This window comes from Thalassophryne amazonica, chromosome 1 (genome assembly GCF_902500255.1).
Source record: "Thalassophryne amazonica chromosome 1, fThaAma1.1, whole genome shotgun sequence".
Taxonomy (NCBI): Eukaryota; Metazoa; Chordata; class Actinopteri; order Batrachoidiformes; family Batrachoididae; genus Thalassophryne; species Thalassophryne amazonica.
The window spans coordinates 33,024,648-33,045,285 of record NC_047103.1 but is presented as its reverse complement, the minus strand read 5'-3'; the positions used below and the strand labels follow the sequence as shown (position 1 = coordinate 33,045,285).

Here is a 20,638-nt window from a genome sequence, read left to right as displayed (position 1 = left end):
ACCTGAAGGAAGTGTTTGCTCAAATATATTGACCACTTTTCATGAATTTTTCATTGGCTGCTCAAGGCAATGGGTGGACAGTTGGGTGTGTTGAGAAGATTTTGCCACAAACCACACACTCAACCCAGCAGCCCGTGGGTTACCACCGCATTTTAGAGGTTTATCTCCTTGAACCTTTTAAACACTTGCGTGAGGCTGTACTGCAGATGCCCACACCACATCTCTGTTACCACTGTGACGCACTCAACATTAGACTCCAGGCTCAAAACTGCTTCTGACAGGTGTTGTCCTTGGCAACACTTTCCTAGCCACAGCTTACTGTGTCTTTCTTGCTCTTCCACTGCCAGTTTTTTTTTCTCCCTCTTCTGCAGTTGCCTCAGAGCACAGTTGAGGAAACATGATGATCTTGCACATATAATTCTCTCAAAAGGTTGTGGAGGCAACAGGCCACCATCACCGTCATAGTGTTTCTCCAGAGATACTACACCTCTCAAAGCCAAATCCTGCTACCATTCCATCTGAAATACTACTACAGAAATTAGTATACTTCATTAAAAACTTAAAATTTTACTAAATGACAGTATTGTTCCTCACAGTGCGCTCAGGTTTCCAGTTAAATCTTGAAAAATATTTCATACAGTTGCTTACCCTTGAATCGATCTACCAAGGTGAACATTCTCCTCATCTTGGTGTGAGTCCCAAACCAGGATAGGGGAAAGTCCAGAAAGATAAATACGCACAGCAAGAAGTGCTGTCTTATTTAAGAAGCCATCTTTATGGTTCAGGTCTAGCAGCCAACACTGGTGCTGTACCTTGTCGCCTACATCCCTCTATGGAACTACCCTGGGTCCCATTTGGAAAAACACAGGCATATTGACATCCTTATCTCCCAAAAATAGACATCTATCTTCCATGTGTTTGTAAAATGTGGTTGTCCCCTTGGCCTAGTCCAGTTATATGCGTGTTGGATCCTGCACAGGGAAATACTTCATAGAACCATATTGCTGTAAGTAATGTTGCCTCAGTGCAGGTACTGTGATTCATCGAGTCTGTCAAAGGAACTCATTTGCCACTGGGGTTGGACACTGTTCTTGATTGGCAAATCACAAGGTCTGCAGTCAGATGTCTCCATAGATGAAGAAATCGAGGTAGTTGTAATGATAAACTTTATTGATGTCACAGAGGAGAAATTCACATGTTACGTCAGCTCTGTTGAAAGCCTTAAGGACAAGTTGGAACATGTCCTGCCTGTTAAACAATTTCTCATATACTCACTCCACTGAAAGCCATCAAAAGCCGCCTGGATTTTACAAATGGTTATCAACACGGAGGTGTTTTTCCTGTGCCGCTGCACCGCGCCGGCTGCGTCCCGATGCGCGGATCCGTCCGCACGTCTTTCATTAAAAAAATCTCCTTTAACAGTGGAATATCCGGATAAAATGCTGAAACCAACTTCTTCTGAAACTTCTCTGTTCTCTCACGACGTCCTGGATCAATAGAGCCTGAAATGTGGAGGTTTTCAGCTTGAACAGGCTGACGACGCCGCCTGAGAGCGCTGCACGATGTCTCGCACCGTGAAAAGTCCTTAATGCGACAGAATCACCTCAAAATCTCTCATCAGCCGTTAAAATTTTCACTGAAAACCAGCTTAATTTTTCGAACCGTGTCCACTTCGATGTGTCTCACAGGTTTAGAAAAAATTTTGATCAAACAACGCGCCAGTCTCTCAGCAACTTCTCAGACAAAGGAATTCCGACGAGGGGCTGGACGACTCCTCCCACAAGGAGTGCTCACAGGCGAATGACGTCACCGACAGGCGTGGAAAAACGCACGCATGCGCACGAGGGTTCAAGCATGTCTGACGTAAAAACATATGAATGAAATCCATATAGTTTTTGAAAAAAATAAAAAGGACCGTTACTTTATTGACAGCCCTCGTATGTATGTGTATGTATATATATGTATATGTATGTGTATATATGTATATGTATGTATGTATATGTATGTATGTATATGTATGTATATGTATGTATATATATGTATGTATGTATATGTATGTATATATATGTATGTGTATATGTATGTATATATGTATATATATGTATGTATATATGTATGTGTATATATGTATGTATATATGTGTATATATGTATGTATATATGTGTATATATGTATGTGTATATGTATGTATATATGTATATATATATGTATGTATATATGTGTATGTATATATATATATATATATATATATATATATATATATATATGTATATGTGTATGTATATGTGTATATATGTGTATGTATATATATATATATATATATATATATGTGGCCCACCTCAGGTAATTTTCCAAAGCAGCTGTTTCCTGTGTTTAGACCCGCCAAGTCCTGCTCTACCAACATTTGGCAAAAGTCGAGCTAGTATTTGCCCTTCGCTGTCTCCCTCTCATGTCAACATAACTTCCAGGTAGTTGAACTCTTCTTCTATCATAGATTTTTTTTTTTTTTTTTTTTTCTCTGTGTGCAACCTTAAAACTAGACAATTCTGTGTGCCATCACATGGCGCCAAACTCAGGAACACAGTGACTCTCCCTGAGGGGCATTCTGGGGCCATACTGTTGAAGAAGAAGGAGAAACTTTATTTATATAGCACCTTTCACAGTTTAAAAAATCACAAAGTGCTTCACAAAAGGTAACAAAATACACAACAATGTTAAAAAGCAGTGTTTAAGAGAATGATCAACTAAAAGCTTCACCAAACAAAATGTTTTCAGCTGCCTTTTAAAAGAATCCAGAGACGGTCACACAAAGGGACACAGGGAGATTATTCCAAAGTTTAGCTGGAACTTGCTCTTCTGCTTACCTTAATTCAGGTTGCATCTCAGCAGTTTCACATACAATTAATGTTTCACAACCACCATTAATTTGTGCACTGACACTTCATAAAGTACACAGCAAACAGTGCTTAGTTGGAAAATCCCTGGCATGAACAAATAAATGTATGTGTGTGTGTATGTATATATATATATATATATATATATATATATATATATATATATATATATGGCTGTGGCATTACGATGTTTGTTCCACATCATGATGCCAGTCAGCCATTAGCAATGAATGACAGAATTGATCAACCGCCCACCCATATTTGACACAAAGTCATTCCTGCAATATCCAAGGATTCTCCAGACAGACCTTGTACGAAAGAATTGCCATCACAGGGGGGCAGATCTGTATAAAAAGGCAATGAAGTTCGTAAGATGGATGTACGCAATGCAGAAATATGCACTCTGAGTATCGGAAAGCCTTTGGTAAAGTGCCAAGTGTGACAGGTGGCTACAGTGAAGGCATAACCCACCCACCCCTACCCTTGCTCATATCTACAAATCCCCATCCCCTGCCTATAGCTCCCTAGAGGGAGTCTGATACACTGACATACAGTATGGGTCTGACAGTGAGATGCTGACTCATTTGCTGTTATTGCAAAGCCCCCCTATTGAGGCTACTGATGGCACCTGAAAGCTTTCTGACTAAAGGAATGTCTTTCCTGTGACTCTTCATCTCTATTCTCTCCTTTGCAGGATCTCCGGGAGGTCTGGCTCAACTACCCACCACACCCCCTGCAGGTTGGTTGAGATTTGATTTATCATTGATGTTTATTTTTGCAGGGTGCGTCTCATTAAAACTCACCTCACCCCCAAGGCACCGAAGAATTCTGCAATCTTTGAAGTCTCCCTCGCTCAATGTATGTTTGTTTGTTTGTGTTCCTTACAGGGGTGGTCAAGTTGTTATTTTGCCTGGAGCAAACAGAGTTTCCTATAGTTGTCACAAGGCCTCCAGAAGCCCTCCACTAGTCGCCATTGTTCTGCTTCTGTGTCTTCTTGGCTTCTATTTTGGTTGAAACCCTAATCCATGCTTTCATTTCTTTCCCTCTTCACTCTTTCCTCAGCGCTCCACTCTCCTCTTCGCCGCCTTGGTTTTACCCTCTGTCTCCGTCCTCTCTCCCTCACTGTCTTTTGAGCCGTTTCTTGCTTTGCTTGAGTTCCTCAGAAACATTGAACATGTCAACAGTGTTTGTTTGAAATTAGGATTTGAAAAGAGAGATCAAAGATGCCATAACAGGATTACAGTTGCGAATCACATGGGGCCTCCAGGGACAGTCAGGCATCCTGCTCTCTGATGTGTCTGTGAGGAGAAAGTGTTCCTTTGTGTTTATGCTGAGGCTCGTCTTTAAGCAGTTTATTTTCTTCTTCATCTCCCTGTACGTACACCAGCGTCTCTGTGTTTATACATGTACATTTTCACATATCTAGGTTTGGACTAAAATAAACCGGTATGCATCTATGTGCAGACTAAACAACTAAACGGTTGTTTAGTCATCATCTTTGCTGAAAAACCATCGAGCGCCTCGCATGCATTGATGCTGAGCTTGTGTGTACTTAGAATAAACCTTCACTGCAAAAAACATAAAATCTTACCAAGTATATCTGTTACATTTTGTCTATATTAAATTGAATCCTATAATGCAGGCAGAAACAAAAGCAGATGGTAGGTGCAAAAACAAGGTGATTTATTCTGATTCCTAAAACACCCCAACTTCAGTGAATAATCAATAAGGGAAACTAACTCGTAGGGCAGAAGGAAAAATGATCAACCACCGAAGAACAAAATGACGAAGCAACAGGTAGGATATATTATCATCAGAATTCACGAAACATTCTCGCAGAGGAATCACATGAGAGAAGGAATGAACTGTCAACGAGCAGGAAAAGGAGTGCTTAAATGCAGAATGACAAATCGTGGCAGGTGCACAGAAATGAGAACGGGAAACAAAATTGCATGTGGAAATGAACAGAACACAAGGTGACAAAAACTAATAAGAGAACTGCTAGGAAAATAACATAACAGACATAAAAGGGTGGGTGGAAAATAAATAATACCAATAACCAAACATAATGGCCCCTTCACATATAACATGAAGTTGGGTGAAAGAAGCAGGAAGCGGCTGAAAAAGAGCAAAAAAAAAAAAAACACACTCTCAGGAGCGCCACTAGCTTAGCTTATGACAAGCTAAAAGTGGACACTCTCGTTATGGCCGAATAACTGTCCAGTTTCTGGGTATTCTGTGTTAGTACACGCCCGCGGCCAACATGCTTGATGAATTCCTCTGCAAAAAGTAGTTCCCAGGTGATATATTCCTGATGAGATATACTCATTATCTCACTAAATTAATTCAAAAATTTCCAGTGATAAAATTATAAAGATAACTGTAGTTTTAAGAGTGGCTGTAATAAATATTTAATAAACTTAAAGTTTATGAGCATTGTAAACATCGACACGATGGAGTTTGATGCGGGATTGATTGATTGATTTTTATTCGTATAAAATGTAAACGTGTAAAATAATACAGTAAAAAACTGTATTAAATAAACATGGGTACATAAATATACTGGGTAACACAAAAAAGCATAAACGCTTGTTTCCATTGTGGCCCAACTTTCTAAACTAGAAAAGTTAAAAAAGAAACAATTGGAATGTATTGATTACCATTTACAGTTGGCGATGAAAAGACTTGGGTGTTAACTTTGTGTTAAAGTCAGAACAAGAAGCTGCACTGAAAGAGATCTATCTGGGAGGGGACACGATCTGTGTGTTGTCGCTCCAACGAGAGCGGCACACTGAGCAGGGTGGCGAAAGTAGTCCGGTGAGCTCATTCTGTGGGCGCGAGCTATCCCACAATTCCAAAATAGCAGAGATGTCGGTCCAATGAGAGCGGCACGCTGAGCAGGGTGAAAAAATCTATTTGGCGAACAGCAAAAAAGTCTACTTGCTGTCGGGAGGGACACATCGTCGGACAGCCGTGAACGATGCCGTGGCAAAGGTTTCATGCACGCGCACACAGGCGTGCGCAAACACAGTGCGAGGACATACATCACGCTCAGACAGCAGCAGCAGCAATTACATGCTGGACATATTATTTATGCTGTGCAGAAATCAACAGAAATATGTAAAGCACAAAATAATGTGAGTGCACAGAACATCATAAGAACAATGAATGTACTGTTTAAATGTAAGACAATCATGTTACTTGCCATGATTCTGTCCTCACTGTTTAAAAAATAAAAAACACAACCGCACTTTTTTAATTCCTGTTTTAAAGTGCGGACAATACAAGATTTATCCTCCTCCTGGACGTACACCAGGAAGTAATGAACTGACATGGATGACTCTTTCTTCATTTTACTTTTTACATGAATGACCGGATGTGCTGATACCATTAACACATCAACCAGCTCCGCGTGTCCCTCTGTTACCAACACACAATGAAGCGCTGGTGACGGCGTTTCAAAGGTGATGTGTTTTTAATTATTACCATGCGAGCAGAGCCTGCCGATGCACGCGCCTCACTGGTGGCGTCCCCTTAGGTGGTATTCTGCATGGCACCATATGTGTTCACCAGCTGCGTAGCGATGACGTAGCAGTCAGGTGCAGCTTTCGACGATTTTCGGCCGCTGGTGTGAAGGCTGCCTCAGCCACGGTTCGACATGGCCAATGATTTTGTGCAGCTGCTCAGCCGCGGCACGATGTGTCCAACCTGGATACGACATGCTGTTCAAATGCTCCAAACATGATCAGATGGCAGTGCGACCTCATCTTGCCCGATGTTCAGATGGGCTTCCAGTGCGAGCGGTACACACATATAGAGTATATGTGCCGCGCCCAAATGAATATCGCGACTGCTATACGAGATGTTTGAGTGCTGCTCCAATTTTCCAGGAGTGCCATTTGACTCCTCCTTCCTGCGCCATTCTGCCTCCATCGTGTTATGTGTGAAGGGGCCGTCCCTGCAGAAGAGGAGAAAGGATAAAACAAAAACAAATGTGAAACTTGGGAGTGAACAATGAACAACAGGGTAGAAAACAAAATCAGAAGGTGATCCGAACACAAAAGATGATTAGACGTAAACAGTGAACAATAACTACAGCAACAAGGCAACGAGGAATACAGAGTAAATAGTGTGCACAAAATGGCAAAGAAAAAATACAGAATCACAACCAGTGATGGAACATAATCGGCTGAACACAGGCGAGGGAATGAAATATGCACATGCGCACACAAGACACTGAGTGGGGATCCACACAAGATGAGAGAGGACACACCCACATGCATGACACTGGCAGGACACACATGATAGGCGAGGGAGACACGCCTCCACACATCAGAGGCCCAAGGACAGCATACACCCACACACATGAACACAGTCATGTCGCAACACGAAACATAAAGGACTGAAAATGCAAATCATAACCAGACAGGCATACATACAACAACATCTGTCTCATTTCAGGTCAAAATGTCTAATTACACTTACTGAAAGACATGACCCCTTAACAAGTAACAATTCAGTGACATATAACTGCTTGTTTTTAGACAATACATCTTAAAAAATCTCAAGGCAAAGAGTCTTGGTCACTTCTTTTGAGTCATATCTAAGAGAAAATAAGCTTTTGTGACTCAGCATAAGATTTTTTTATTTTTTTTTAGCTGCTGTGTTTGTAAAATATGGAACATTTAAGAATAAACTGTAACTCAGTTTGAATTTTCTCTGAAAACTTCAAGACCTTATGTCAAGACATCTTAAATAGTAATTTTTGCTTCCACTGGCAGATTTGTTTTTTTGTTGTTACAAGTTAAAAAAAAAATCTGCCAGTTTCTTGAAATATGATTTCAAGAAACTGGCAGATTGACTGACTTTATTTGGCAAGCATTAAGATGTTATCATTTTCAAACACCACCACCTTTAAAATTTTACATTTTTTCAAAATGATTTTTGTTTTAGATATAACTCGAAACAAAGTTTCCAAGACTCTCTGAGTTGACACAATCTTTTTTGTTGTTGTATTTTCTGAAAACAAGCGCCATAGATGGTGAACAAGTAGTCCAACGCACGTTTCCAGAGTGGAAGGTTCCTGGTTCAAATCCACCCCTGCCAATTCTCTGTTTAATGTGGAGTTGCATCAGGAAGGACATCCGGCAGAAAATCTGTGCCAAATCAGCATGCAGGTCCATCTCACGGCATGTTTTATCAGCTTCTTAATTTGGGACATTTACAACCACCAAGGATGTAATAAAATCTTTGGCGTTTATTTATTTATTTGTCTGTCTGCCTTTTGGCAAGATTATAGTAAAACTACTGCACGGGTTTTGATGAAATTTTCACCACATATAGATATTAGGCCAAGAAAGACTCCATTAAATTTTGGAGGTGATTCAGATTCTGGATCAAGTTTCACTTTATACAGGATTTGAAGGATTACTATTAGCAGGATTAGGTCAAAACTACTGCACAGATTCTCACCACAGATACATATTAGGCTATGAAAGACTGAATTTTGGAGGTGATCCGGATCCATATTCTGGATAAAGTTTTCCCTTTATATAGGCTTTGAAGGAATATTTCAAAACTACTTCACAGCTTCTCACCAGATTTGCACCACAGATAATTAGGGCATGGAAGACTCCACTGAATTTTGGAGGTGATCCTGGATTCTGGATCAAGATTTCATTCAGCCACATTTCGACATGGCCAATGATTTCATGCAGATCGATTTTGTGATGATTTGGCTGCATCAAGATTTCACTTGATATAGGCTTTGAAGGATTACATCAAAACTAATTCACGCATTCTCACCAAATGTGCACCACAGATACAATGATATATAAAGGTTTGGGCACCCCTGATGATTTCCATGATTTTCCTTTATAAATCATTGGTTGTTTGGTCAGGAATTTCAGTTAAATATATCATATAGCAGACAAACACAATGATATTTGAGAAGTGGAATGACGTATATAGGATTTACAAACAGTGTGCAATAATTCTTTAAACAAAATTTGGCAGGTGCATAAATTTGGGCACCCCAACAGGAAAAAAAATACATCAATATTTAGTAGATCCTCCTTTTGCAGAAATAACAGCCTCTAAATGCTTCGTATCGCTTGCAATGAGAGTCTGGATTGTGGTTGAAGGTATTTTGGACCATTCTCCTTTACAAAACATTTCAGGTTTGTTGGTTTCCGAGCACGGATAGCCCACTTAAAATCACACCACAGATTTTCAATAATAGTCAGGTCTGGGGACTGAGATGGCCATTCCAGAACATTGTAGTTGTTCTTCTGCATGAATGTCTTAGTACATTTTGAGCGGTGTTTAGGGTTGTTGTCTTGTTGAAAGATCCAGCCCCGGCACAACTTCAACTTTGTCACTGATTCTTGAACATTGTTCTCAAGAATATATTGATATTGACTGGAATCCATGTGACCCTCAACTTTAACAAGATTCCCAGTACCTGCACTGGCCACACAGCCCAAGAGCATGATGGAACCACCTCCAAACCACCTCCAAATTAGCAAGTATTTTTCTTGGAATGCTGTGTTGATTTTCTGCCATGCATACCACCCCTTATGATGTCCACATAACTCAATTTTAGTTTCATCAGTCCATAGCACCTTATTCCAACATGAAGCTGGCTTGTCCAAATGTGCTTTAGCATACCTCAAGTTTGTGGTGTGTTGTGGTGTGTATGTAGAAAAGGCTTCCTCTGCATTACTCTCTCATCCAGCATCTCCTTGTGCAAAGTGCGCTGTATAGTTGAACGATGCACAGAGACACTATCTGCAGCAAGATCATGTTGTAGGTCTTTGGAGCAGGTCTGTGGTTTGACTATGACTGTTCTTCAGCTTATCTGAGATTTTTCTTGGCCTGCCACTTCGGGCTTTAACTAATACTGTGCCTGTGGTCTTCCAGTTCGTCACTATATTCCTCACAGTGGAAACTGACAACTGAAATCTCTGAGATAGCTTTTTGCGTCCTTCCCCTAAACCAGGATGTTGAACAATCTTTTTCAGGTCATTTGAGAGGTGTTTAGAGGCTCCCATGTTGCCACTCATTAGAAGACATGCAAAAAGGAGAAACATTTGCACATGGCCACCTTAAATGCCCTTTCTCCTGATTGGTTCACCTGTGTAAGGAGGTCAAGGGTCAATGAGCTTACCAAACCAATTTTGTGTTCCAATAATTAGTGCTAAATGTATTCAAATCAATAAAATGACAAGGGTGCCCAAATTTATGCACCTGCCTAATTTTGTTTAAATAATTATTACACACTTTCTGTAAATAGTAGAAACTTCATTTCACTTTTCAAATATGTGTGTTTGTCTGCTTTATGATATATTTAACTGAAATTTCTTATCCAGATAACCAATGATTTATAAAGAAAAATCATGAAAATTATCAGGGGTGCCCAAACTTTTGCATACAACTGTAGATATTAGGGCAGACTGCATTGAATTTTGGAGGTCATCCGGATCCGGATCCTGGATCAAGATTTCCCTTTATAGAGGCTTTGAAGGATTACGTCAAAACTGCTTCACCGATTCTCACCACATTTTTACCACAGATACATAATAGGACATGGAAGGCTCCACTGAATTTTGGAGGTGATCCGGATCCAGATTGGCGAAGGTCATAAATCTCTGATTGCTCTTGTTGTGCATTGTTGCTGTATGCTTTTATTATTGGCATTCATTCTTTCATTATTGGAGTTTAATTTGTTTAGTTCTTCTATTCCTGTGAAAGTCCTATATAAATATGTATTGTTATTATTATTGGTAACAAATGCTTTATTTTTCCAGATATACGCTATACCATAGTCACAAGACCGGCCAAACTGTTAAAAGAAACTGCAACTTACACTCCTGAAAATACGATAATTATACCTTACTGAAATTTTATGAAAAGATTTTTGTCTTATATTAAGAATAATTAGATATTTTAACTAGAAATTTGACAAATATACTCATAAAATGTTGCATTTTTCCACTGTATTATACCCAGTGATTTGTTATCCCGTTGGGCTCCACTGAGGAAGTCTCGGCTGCGAGCACCCTGGTCAGGTTGGAGACCTGGGGTCAGCCCAACAACTGCTCTGTGGTGTGAGGTGGAACCTGTGCAGTGTCCTGCACGAGTAGTCATTATCCGCTTCAGAGCAGCGGCCTCATTACCACACAGTGTGTGTAGCTGAGGTTTCCTTTGGGTGGTCTCCTGCCTGTGGGGTAATGCCTCTTTAATTTTCCCAGTCTCTCGGTAGCTTGATGACATCCTAACCTTTGGCTTGAGATGTAGTCATAATTCAAGCAGTTTCACACCAGGAAAAAAATACTTCTTTCCCTTCATCATTTATTTATATGATGATTAATTGTATAATTTATAAAGGCCACAGCGGTTCCAGGCTGGGACATTGTGCCAAAGGGTTGCGGAGAGGTACCCCGGTATTGCTTTCCCATTTCTCCTTGTTCCAGAAGATTGTGAGAAGAGGATGACAAAGCAGAGGTGAAAGAGGAGCTCCCTTAATGAGGTTTGAGCACTTGGCGTTGGCAGCTCACTATGGCGTGGGTAATTATGCGTACACTTGTCTTTGGCATACACGCATACATTAGCTTTGCCACCGACGTGCCCCATGGAGTGCGCTGCAAGGCTTTGTGGTTGACAGGCACATCGTCGTGTTCTTTCATGTTCGCTTGAATCGCACCGCTGCATCATCACCCCCACTCTCCCAAATAATTCACCCAAATGTCATTTACGTGGAGTCTGAATTTTATTTGGTGAGGTGATATGCGAGTGTAAGGCACTGGGGCCTCAAAGACCTTTGCTCTGATTGTTCTTTTCCTATGGACTAAGCTTTTCAATAGTTACCCCCCCCCCTTTTTTTTTTAAATAACTGCTGTTGAGCCCCCTGTATTTCATTTGAAAGCTTGCTGCTGGCCGTTCCTCTTGAAGGATCGCTTACGCCTGAGTGCTGAACTCGTCAAATGTCTTTCGTTGCCAGGCGTGACATTTAAACACCTTTCGTTAATTAACAGAGGGAGAAAAGGCAGACATATTGGGAGATGGAACCATGACCAACCATTACCAGCAATGGTCCAATTAAAATACTGAATTTAAAAATACATCTCTGCTCTGTGCACTGGCTTAGTGTGACGTTGGAGACTGTGAAAAAGCTGTTTACCTGTCATTTCTTTATGAAAACAGACAGCAGAGATAATGCTGGAAAATGAAGAGTGGCCATGAGGGTTTTTTTTTCTTTTTCTTTTTCAATTTTTGGGTTCTTTGTAGGCTGTATTGAAATGGGTCACCCTAACAAGGCCAAGAGAATGTGCTTTATTCCGCTTCTTTATCATACATGCAAACTTGTGTTGCTGAGTATTTTCATTGGAGAGGATGTGTTGGTCAAGTATGCAGTTGTAGCACGCAGAGACCAATTAGATCTTTCCAGCAGCCTAATTAATGCACCCATAAGGATACCGTTTGATTCACCAAACATGAATGCACATATTTTGCAGAATATCATTTATTTTTTCTAATGAGCTCAAGGATGAGAAAATACTAGTTAAACCAAGGATAGTTTTGTGAATCCTTTCTACATCTGAGCTCACCAAACCCAAAAGCTAATGTTAAATGCTTAAAGTCTCTGATTGTGATAGAGCGTGGAATGCAAGAACTAGCTAACGACTTTATGGCGAGTGCAAAGTCTGTCATATCAGTGAGGAAAGTATATTCAGCTTCACTAAACTGTCTGACGTTGAATATCTTCAAGGTCAGAATGGAAGTTGCCTACTTTAATGCCACGTTCACACCGGACGACACGCAAACGGCGGCGACAGGTTGCCATGTAATCCCTATGGAAGGACGCGTTGTGGCGCCACAAAAGTTCAAGCCAAGCAATGCGACGCTATGGATGCGAATGAAGCGATGCGAATGAAGCGATTTTGAGCGATTGGTGTGTTTGTGGCGCGATATCGCATCGTGTTGCCCTCCTCCCCAAGTTGAAAAATCTGAACTTTTTTTGTCTTGTCACTAATCAGGGACTGGATATGTAGTGATGTGAAGATGTCTGGAGTTTATACTTGATGGACATGTCCTGTCTCTGTCAGCCAGCCTGTGAGCAGGACTTATGTCCCTTTTGTCCTTTATTTCACAATTATGACAGAGTTTGAGGGGAGAGCGAGCAGCAGCAGCAGCCAGTTTTTTTTTCACGTGCACGCGATCGAATTGTCCGTGAAGATTATTTCATTTATTAACTACACAGATGTATAATAAAACAAATGGTGACTGGTTTATAACACAATTATGACAGAGTTGGAGAGGAGAGCAAGGAACTGCAGTGGCAGCCAGTTTTTATTGTTTACATGTGCGTGCGAACGGGACAGGAGGTCCTCAAACTGGGTCCTGGAGAGGCGGAAGTACCACTGAAAGCGGCCGTCATCCAGACGCAACTCCTGCAGCAAATATTGAAACTCCCCGAATTGGGAACGTCTCATGAGGATGTTGTGAACCCAGGGATGGCCCCGCTGGCAATGTTTGTCAGCTTTCCACAACAAATTGAGCACAGCAACTCGCTCCGTGTGATCAAGGTCCGCCATGTTGACTTGACGGCGAGCGGAATGGAAGCTCCTCCTATTTGATGACGCAGTGGGTCGAATTTTCACAGTGAAAACAGAGCGGCACACCAGGCGATGGTGGCGCGTCCATCACCAGGCGAGAGACGCGAATTTGTGGCATTGCGTGTCGTGCGGTGTGAACGCGGCATCAGCCCACATGTGACTTCCTAGGCTTGTCTAATGGTAACCATGGACCCACCAAATCTGTGCATTGGAACCTTGTTTAATCAAAAGTTTTATTTTATTGCGGCGATGCTACACACGCTCTGATTTCCGGTCTGATATGGGAAAATATCATACCGGGTACCTTGACAATCGGTCTGGAGCATGTATCCCATCCTTTACAAACCAGTTGCTATATATATCTGGGGGGGGGGGGTGTGCCTGTGATCTTCGCCGCACCACACCGTGATACAACTTGATGGGATGCTCTCAGTCGTGCCCCTGTTGAAGGTGCACATGATGGGGGGGCAGGGCCCTAGCTCTTCTTAGTTTGCAGAGGAAGTGGAGGCGTTGGTGAGCTTTCTTGGCCAGTGATGTAGTGTTGGTGGTCCAGGAGAGATCGTCTGTGACGTGCACACCCAAGAACTTGGTGCTGCTCACCGTCTTCACAGCAGCACCATTGATGGTCAAAGGAGAGATTGGTCAGGGAGAGATTGTTGTGCTCACACCATGAGGGCAGGCGGTTCACCGCGCTCCTATAGTTGGTCTCATTGTTGTTGGGATGAGACCCACAACAGTTGTTCTCCACCAACTTGATGAGGAGGTTGGTGTTGTGCAGTAGTGTGTAGTCATGTGTCAGCAGGGTGAAGAGGAGGGGGCTCAGCACACATCCCTGAGGTGCCCCCGTGTTCAAAGTGATGACGCTGGATGTGTTGCTGCCGACTGTCATCTGCACTTTTATCGTATTAGGACTTGTGATGGGTTGGAGCCTCTTTCAGCTTATCTGTCAGGTTTTTAAGGTGTGCATCTTGCCGGCTTTCAAACAGTTCCAAGCATGCCTTCTTTCTCCATTTCTCTCTAAGAATTAAGCCCCTTTTGTACTTACACTCTCTAAGCCAATTTTGTGTTAATTGTGTTTCCTTGTTTAGGTCCAGGAACCTCAGACAGACAGACAGCTGATCGAGACGTCTCCAGTCCTTCAGCAACTAACTACCTTTGAGGAGTCCATCGGCGTGTTATTCACCCATGTCCGTCTTCTGGCGCGAGCCTTCACGTTAAGGACTGTGGGCTTCAACCACCTCACTCTGTAAGTACAGCATGTTTCCTAATAGAGATTCAGCCAATTAAAATGCAAAGTGAGATGTTGAGTTGGCCAGATGTAATTTGGAAGGGTGCTGCAGAAGCAGTCTTGCTCCCCTCAGAGTTGATCAGGCATGATGCATTATAAAGTATAATATGATCTGACATGCTGGAAATTTTAGCATACCTTGAGTTTTGTGTATGTTTCCATTGTGGCTCCTCCTCCTCCCTAGTTGTCATTATGTTTACCCCTAGCAGCTTAGATTTTTTTTTTCCAGTCACTAACACTCACTTCGTATAAACTGATGTCTTCAAAGTCCCTCAGTCCCTTTATTTTTTTGCTCAGTACCTCATCCACAAGCTTGAATTTAGCAAGAGGAGAAAACAGCAGGCTTGAGGGATTCTGAAGTTTCTAGAGCTGTAGTCTCGAAAGCTCACCGCCCCATGAGAATGGCTTTTGGATTCACTGGGTGGTCCAAGGTGAAAGTCTAGATTTTCTTTCACCTTGTTTTTCATTTCAAATTTTTTATGTTTTTGCTGAAAAATTTAAGTGATTGCTAGGAGATACTTTTACCCCCAAGACAAATGGGCCTAGATGAGTTCATATTCACTGCTCAAAAAATTTAATTTTCAGATTGCTTTTTATCATGTGTCTGAAAATGCACTGGTAGGTCATTTAAGCCTTGAGACATGGTGCCCCTTTTTACTTTATTTTTCTCTACAAAGTCACAGAAAACAGTGTTATTCCATTGTTTGATGGAGTCAAGCAACTATTTTAGCCTCATATTCTTCAACCTCAAAGACGTTTGAAAAGGTTAGGATACGATTAAAATTTTGGGCCTTGGACTTGACAAAGTACAAAATGATTCAAGATTAATATTATTATTATTACTATTATTAAATTTTGTTATCAAGGAAGTATGATCTCCACCTCTGCTAACATTGATGATGAGATAGCTCAGCACCTAGCAAAAGCCAGTGCATTGTTTGCGAGGCTACATCATAGATGATAGGACGAACATGGCATCCGGCTGAAGATCAAAACGTTTAGGGCTGTACTTCTCTCATCTCTGTTCTATGGCTGAGAAACGTGAATAGTATATAGGAGACACCTCAAACACTTAGATTTTCCATCACAGATGTCTTCGTGCAGTGTGACATCCAATGACATGACAAAATCTCCAATATAACAATGCTACAGTGCTGTGGTGTAGCAAGCAAACCATGTGGTTCAAATCATCAGTTCCAGAATACTCAAGTATGGGCAGCTAGAAGCAGGAGCATGTTGTGTCAGCAGACCACATCTGAGGTATAACGACACACTCAAACAAAACTTACAGGCTTGTCACTTTGAAAAAGACTGGGAAGTGGCCACCCGTGATAAGCCAATGGTGGCAGAAGTGACATGTTGCAGTTAGAAGGTTTGAGAAACATCAGGTACCCAGTTTGGAAGCCAAGCATGCTAAATGGAAGACAAGGTTTGGCACCCCTGATCAAGATCCACCAGACAGTTTCCTGTGCATGGCACAAGTCAAGGATTAGGCTGATTTCACATGAAAGAACATATAAACAGCACACACAATGGAGGTGATGTGAACTCATTCATGGACTCCGATGTGAGCAGGTAGCTCAGTGGATAAGCTGCTGGCCAGCGAACACATAGACATGAGTTTGAATCACACTCATGCGACCTGGCTGTGTACAAGACACTTGGTGTCCAAGTCCACCCAGCTGTTGGTTCCGGCCTTGGCTGGCCAAGTAACCTCCTGATGACTGATGTTCCATCCAGGGGGAGTCATAGACTCTCATCCGCTTCCCACTACGGAACCCAGAGATAAGCACTGGCACCACAAAGACATAGAGGTCATATAGAGCTGAGTTCTTCTTCCTGTGTAGTACTTTCAAGTCAAGCAAATGAAGCAAAATAAAACACCAACCATGTAAAAAAAAAAAAGGTGATTAAAAAAGGAAATGATAAAATTAAAGGTTAACACATTAAGAGTAGAAATACAAAGTTACTGCCAGGTTTAAACAAGGTCTTAAGGTCTTTTTTGAAAAACCTCAGAATCTACAAAAACACTTGGAAAAGGCTGGCTCAAGACCAGCTTTCCTACTGTGTTTCTATAAGCAAAGGTTCCATCGAAATAGCGGAAACATAACAAGTGATGTCCAACTTGTGGGAGATACTTCTTTGCCTAGATTGGACTTGTGAGCCACCTCCGGACTCACAGAAAGTAGTCAACAGCCTGATGTCATGGTCATCTACACAGTGCGATGGATGAAGAACAATAACAGTAAACGTCTTTGAAGATGACTTCAGAATAATCATTGAAGTCACCGGCCTGTTGGGAACAAAGTAGACATCCGGAGTCTAACCGCAGGGTAACCTTGCTCATTTGTGGGTAGAAATCAAATCTTAAAAGCTTATTTTCTTGAGAAAATATTTCCGCTAATGAGACTGCTCACTTCAATTTGAGCCGTTTCTGATGATGTGTATGAGAGGGTTATTTAGAAGCTTAGCTCACTTCCAAGCATTACAACACAACACAATAGTGAATTTGACAGCTACAGCAAATTAGCCTTGGCAGCACACCTCTGATATCTTATTGGCAGGCTGCACTCTGTAATTGCTTGCTTAGGCTTTCCACAAGGACATTTCGTGCCCATCTGTGCGTGTGCGCGAGCGTATGTCAAGTGCACGTATTCACACATATACGGCCGCATATGTTCTAATCCATCACTTAAATGTCAAAGCGTCTCTCTGCTCATGGTCAGTGAAGTCGATTAGAGGTTCAGAGGTTCATCTCCTGCTGAGCTTTACTTTCCCGACTTTCCAATTCAAGGTTGATATCAGTTGTTTATATATATATATATATATATATAAAATATGTTTTTTTGCAAACGTGGTTGTGCTGCATGGTAAATGATTTCATGTATCTTTAGCCTGCATCATTTTTATTCCACTAACCTTTACCCATATGTCTCCTGGAGCCAAAAGAAAAAGGTTTCTTATGTTTTCGAGGTGGTTTCTGTTCATTAGCTCATTAGTGGCCAGAGGCAGACTGACCTATATAGCCAACCAACTTCAAAGCTAGAAGTGAGCAGCGACTGCCCATAAGAGCACAAAGGTTATACCAAAGTAGGTCATGCATTGTGATGAAAAGTGGAAACCAGGTTAGCTAAAGGGGTGGAAGGTCAGATGGTAAGATAGGTCAGAGATGAGAAGAAACCCAGACTGACATTTTGGTGTGTTACTTCATACAGACGTGCAGGGCACTCTGACCTAGAAGAAGACATTAGAATGGGATATGACCTATCAGAGAGGTGGACAGCTGGATGAACAAGACTCCCAAATCTCCCTACTCTTCTTCTTGTATTGCAGTGCTCTGTGGTGCCATATAGGTCCAAAGGTGCTTCCTTCCAGTAGTTTTGTTCTTTAAACACGAGCCTTACTGAAAAAGGCTGATCTAATTTTTCCAAAATTAGGACAAGATACAGTTGTATGCAAAAGTGTGGGCTTTCATGGGTGGGCTTTCATGATTTTCCTTTATAAATCAATGGTGGTCTGGTTTAGAAATTTCAGTTAACTATATCATATAGCAGACAAACACACTGATATTTGAGAAGTTAAATGAAGTTTCTAGTATTTGCAGAAAGTGTGCAATAATTATTTAAACAAAATTAGGCAGGTGCATAAATTTGGGTGCCCTTGTCATTTTATTGATTTGAATACATTTAGCAGTAATTATTGGAACACAAAACTGGTTTGGTAAGCTCATTGACCCTTGACCTCCTTACACAGGTGAATCCAATCATGAGAAAGGTTATTTAAGATGGCCATTTGCAAATGCTTCACCTCTTTGCATCTCTTCTAATGAGTGGCAACATGGGAGCCTCTAAGCAACTCTCAAATGACCTGAAAACAAAGATTGTTCAACATCATGGTTTAGGGGAAGGATTCAAAAACTATCTCAGAGATTTCAGCTGTCAGCTTCCACTGTGAGGAACATAGTGAGGAAATGGAAGACCAAAGGCACAGTACTAGTTAAGGCCTGAAGTGGCAAGCCAAGAAAAATCTCAGATAAGCTGAAGCGAAGGATGGTGAGAACAGTCATAATCAACCCAAAGACCTGCTCCAAAGACCTACAACATGATCTTGCTGCAGATAGTGTCTCTGTGCATCGTTCAACTATACAGCGCATTTTGTACAAAGAGATGCTGTATGATGTAATGCAGAGGAAGCCTTTTCTGCGTACACTCCCCAAACAGAGGTATGCTAAAGCACATTATGACAAGCCAGTTTCATTTTGGAATAAAGAAATGTTTATGTTTAAGAAAATGCAGTTTTACAAGGTTAATCAAGAATCTCGATGTAAATTTACTCATCTGCTTTGCTCGTTCAGAGTTGGCTGGCAGTTTAGCGAAGTACTGGTCAGTAGCCGGCAGAAACTGAGGCTCTACTTCTTTTAGGTCCGGGTGATGGCGTAGCATGTGGGCTTGCGGATTTGAAGTGTTTCTGAAGTACTTGACTTTCATTTTGCAGATTTTGCACACTGCATAAGTCATGTCCAGCTCCTTCTTACGCAGCAAATAATAAAATCCAAAATGCACCCAAACATTTGCCTTCAGCAGAGACGGTGCTGGCTGAATGAGCTCTTCGTCTGCCATGCTAAGCTGCAGCTCACGAATGTTTGAAGCATGCCGGACCCTCCCCTCGCGGGGACGCTGTAGTATGGAAGCTGTTGCCTGACAGACAGTACATGTAACGAGTAAGCAAGAAAATGTAAAAAAAAAAAAAAAAAAAGCTTTTTAAAAATCGATTCTTTGACAGTTTGGATCGATTCAGAATTGTAATAGATAAGAATCGCAATTCGGATGTGAATCAATTTTTTTCCGGCACCCCTACTGGGAATCTTGTTAAAGTTGAGGGTCACATGGATTCCAGTCAATCAGCAAATTTTTGAGAACAGTGTTCATGAATCAGTGACATAGCTGAAGTTGCACCGGGATCTGGATCTTTCAACAAGACGACGACCCTAAACACTGCTCAAAATCTACTCAGGCATTCATGCAGAGGAACATGTACAACATTCTGGAATGGTTATCTCAGTCCCCAGACCTGAATATTATTGAAAATCTGTGGTGTGATTTTAAGCGGGTTGTCCATGCTCGGAAACCAACAAACCTGAGAATGTTTTGTGAAGAAGAATGGTCCAAAATACCTTCAGCCAGAATCCAGACTCTCATTGGAAGCGATAGGAAGCATTTAGGGGCTGCTGTTTCTGCTAAATGAGGATCTACTAAATATTGTTGTATTTTTTCTGTTGGGGTGCCCAAATTTATGCACCTGCCTAATTTTGTTTAAAGAATTATTACATACTTACTGTAAATCCTATAAACTTCATTTCACTTCTCAAATATCAGTGTTTGTCTGCTATATAATATATTTAACTGAAATTGCTGATCCAAATAACCAATGATTTATGAAGGAAAATCATGAAAATTATCAGGTGCCCAAACTTTTGCATACAACTGTAACTTTTTGCAGCTTTTGTCACTACATTGTCCAGAGTGGCAAAAGAAACTGCCATTCACCAGGGATTTGTTCTGTCTCTAACCATGTTCAATGCTTGCATGGACTGGGTGTTGAGCCAGATTATGGAAACCAGCAAATTACCGTATTTTCCGGACTATAAGTCGCACCGGAGTATAAGTCGCACCAGCCACTTTATCCATTATAATGAAAAATAAACCATAGATAAGTCGCACTGGAGTATAAGTTGCATGGACATACTGGTATGTTAACTTAACATGAAAGTTCAGATGATAATATTATGATATTATGATGATAATATCTGCACGTTGTTCGAGCACCCATGTGCGGACTCG

The 20,638-nt window shown here is 41.3% G+C and overlaps 1 protein-coding gene across 1 annotated transcript in view; it reads left to right on the top strand.

The window, feature by feature from the left end:
- The window catches only part of drosha (drosha ribonuclease III), a 268,873-nt gene that overhangs the window by 155,446 nt on the left and 92,789 nt on the right, over positions 1 to 20,638 (top strand). Inside the window, 2 exon segments of the mRNA XM_034167642.1 lie at positions 3,589 to 3,633; positions 14,599 to 14,756. Coding sequence (XP_034023533.1) covers positions 3,589 to 3,633; positions 14,599 to 14,756 — 203 coding nt within the window.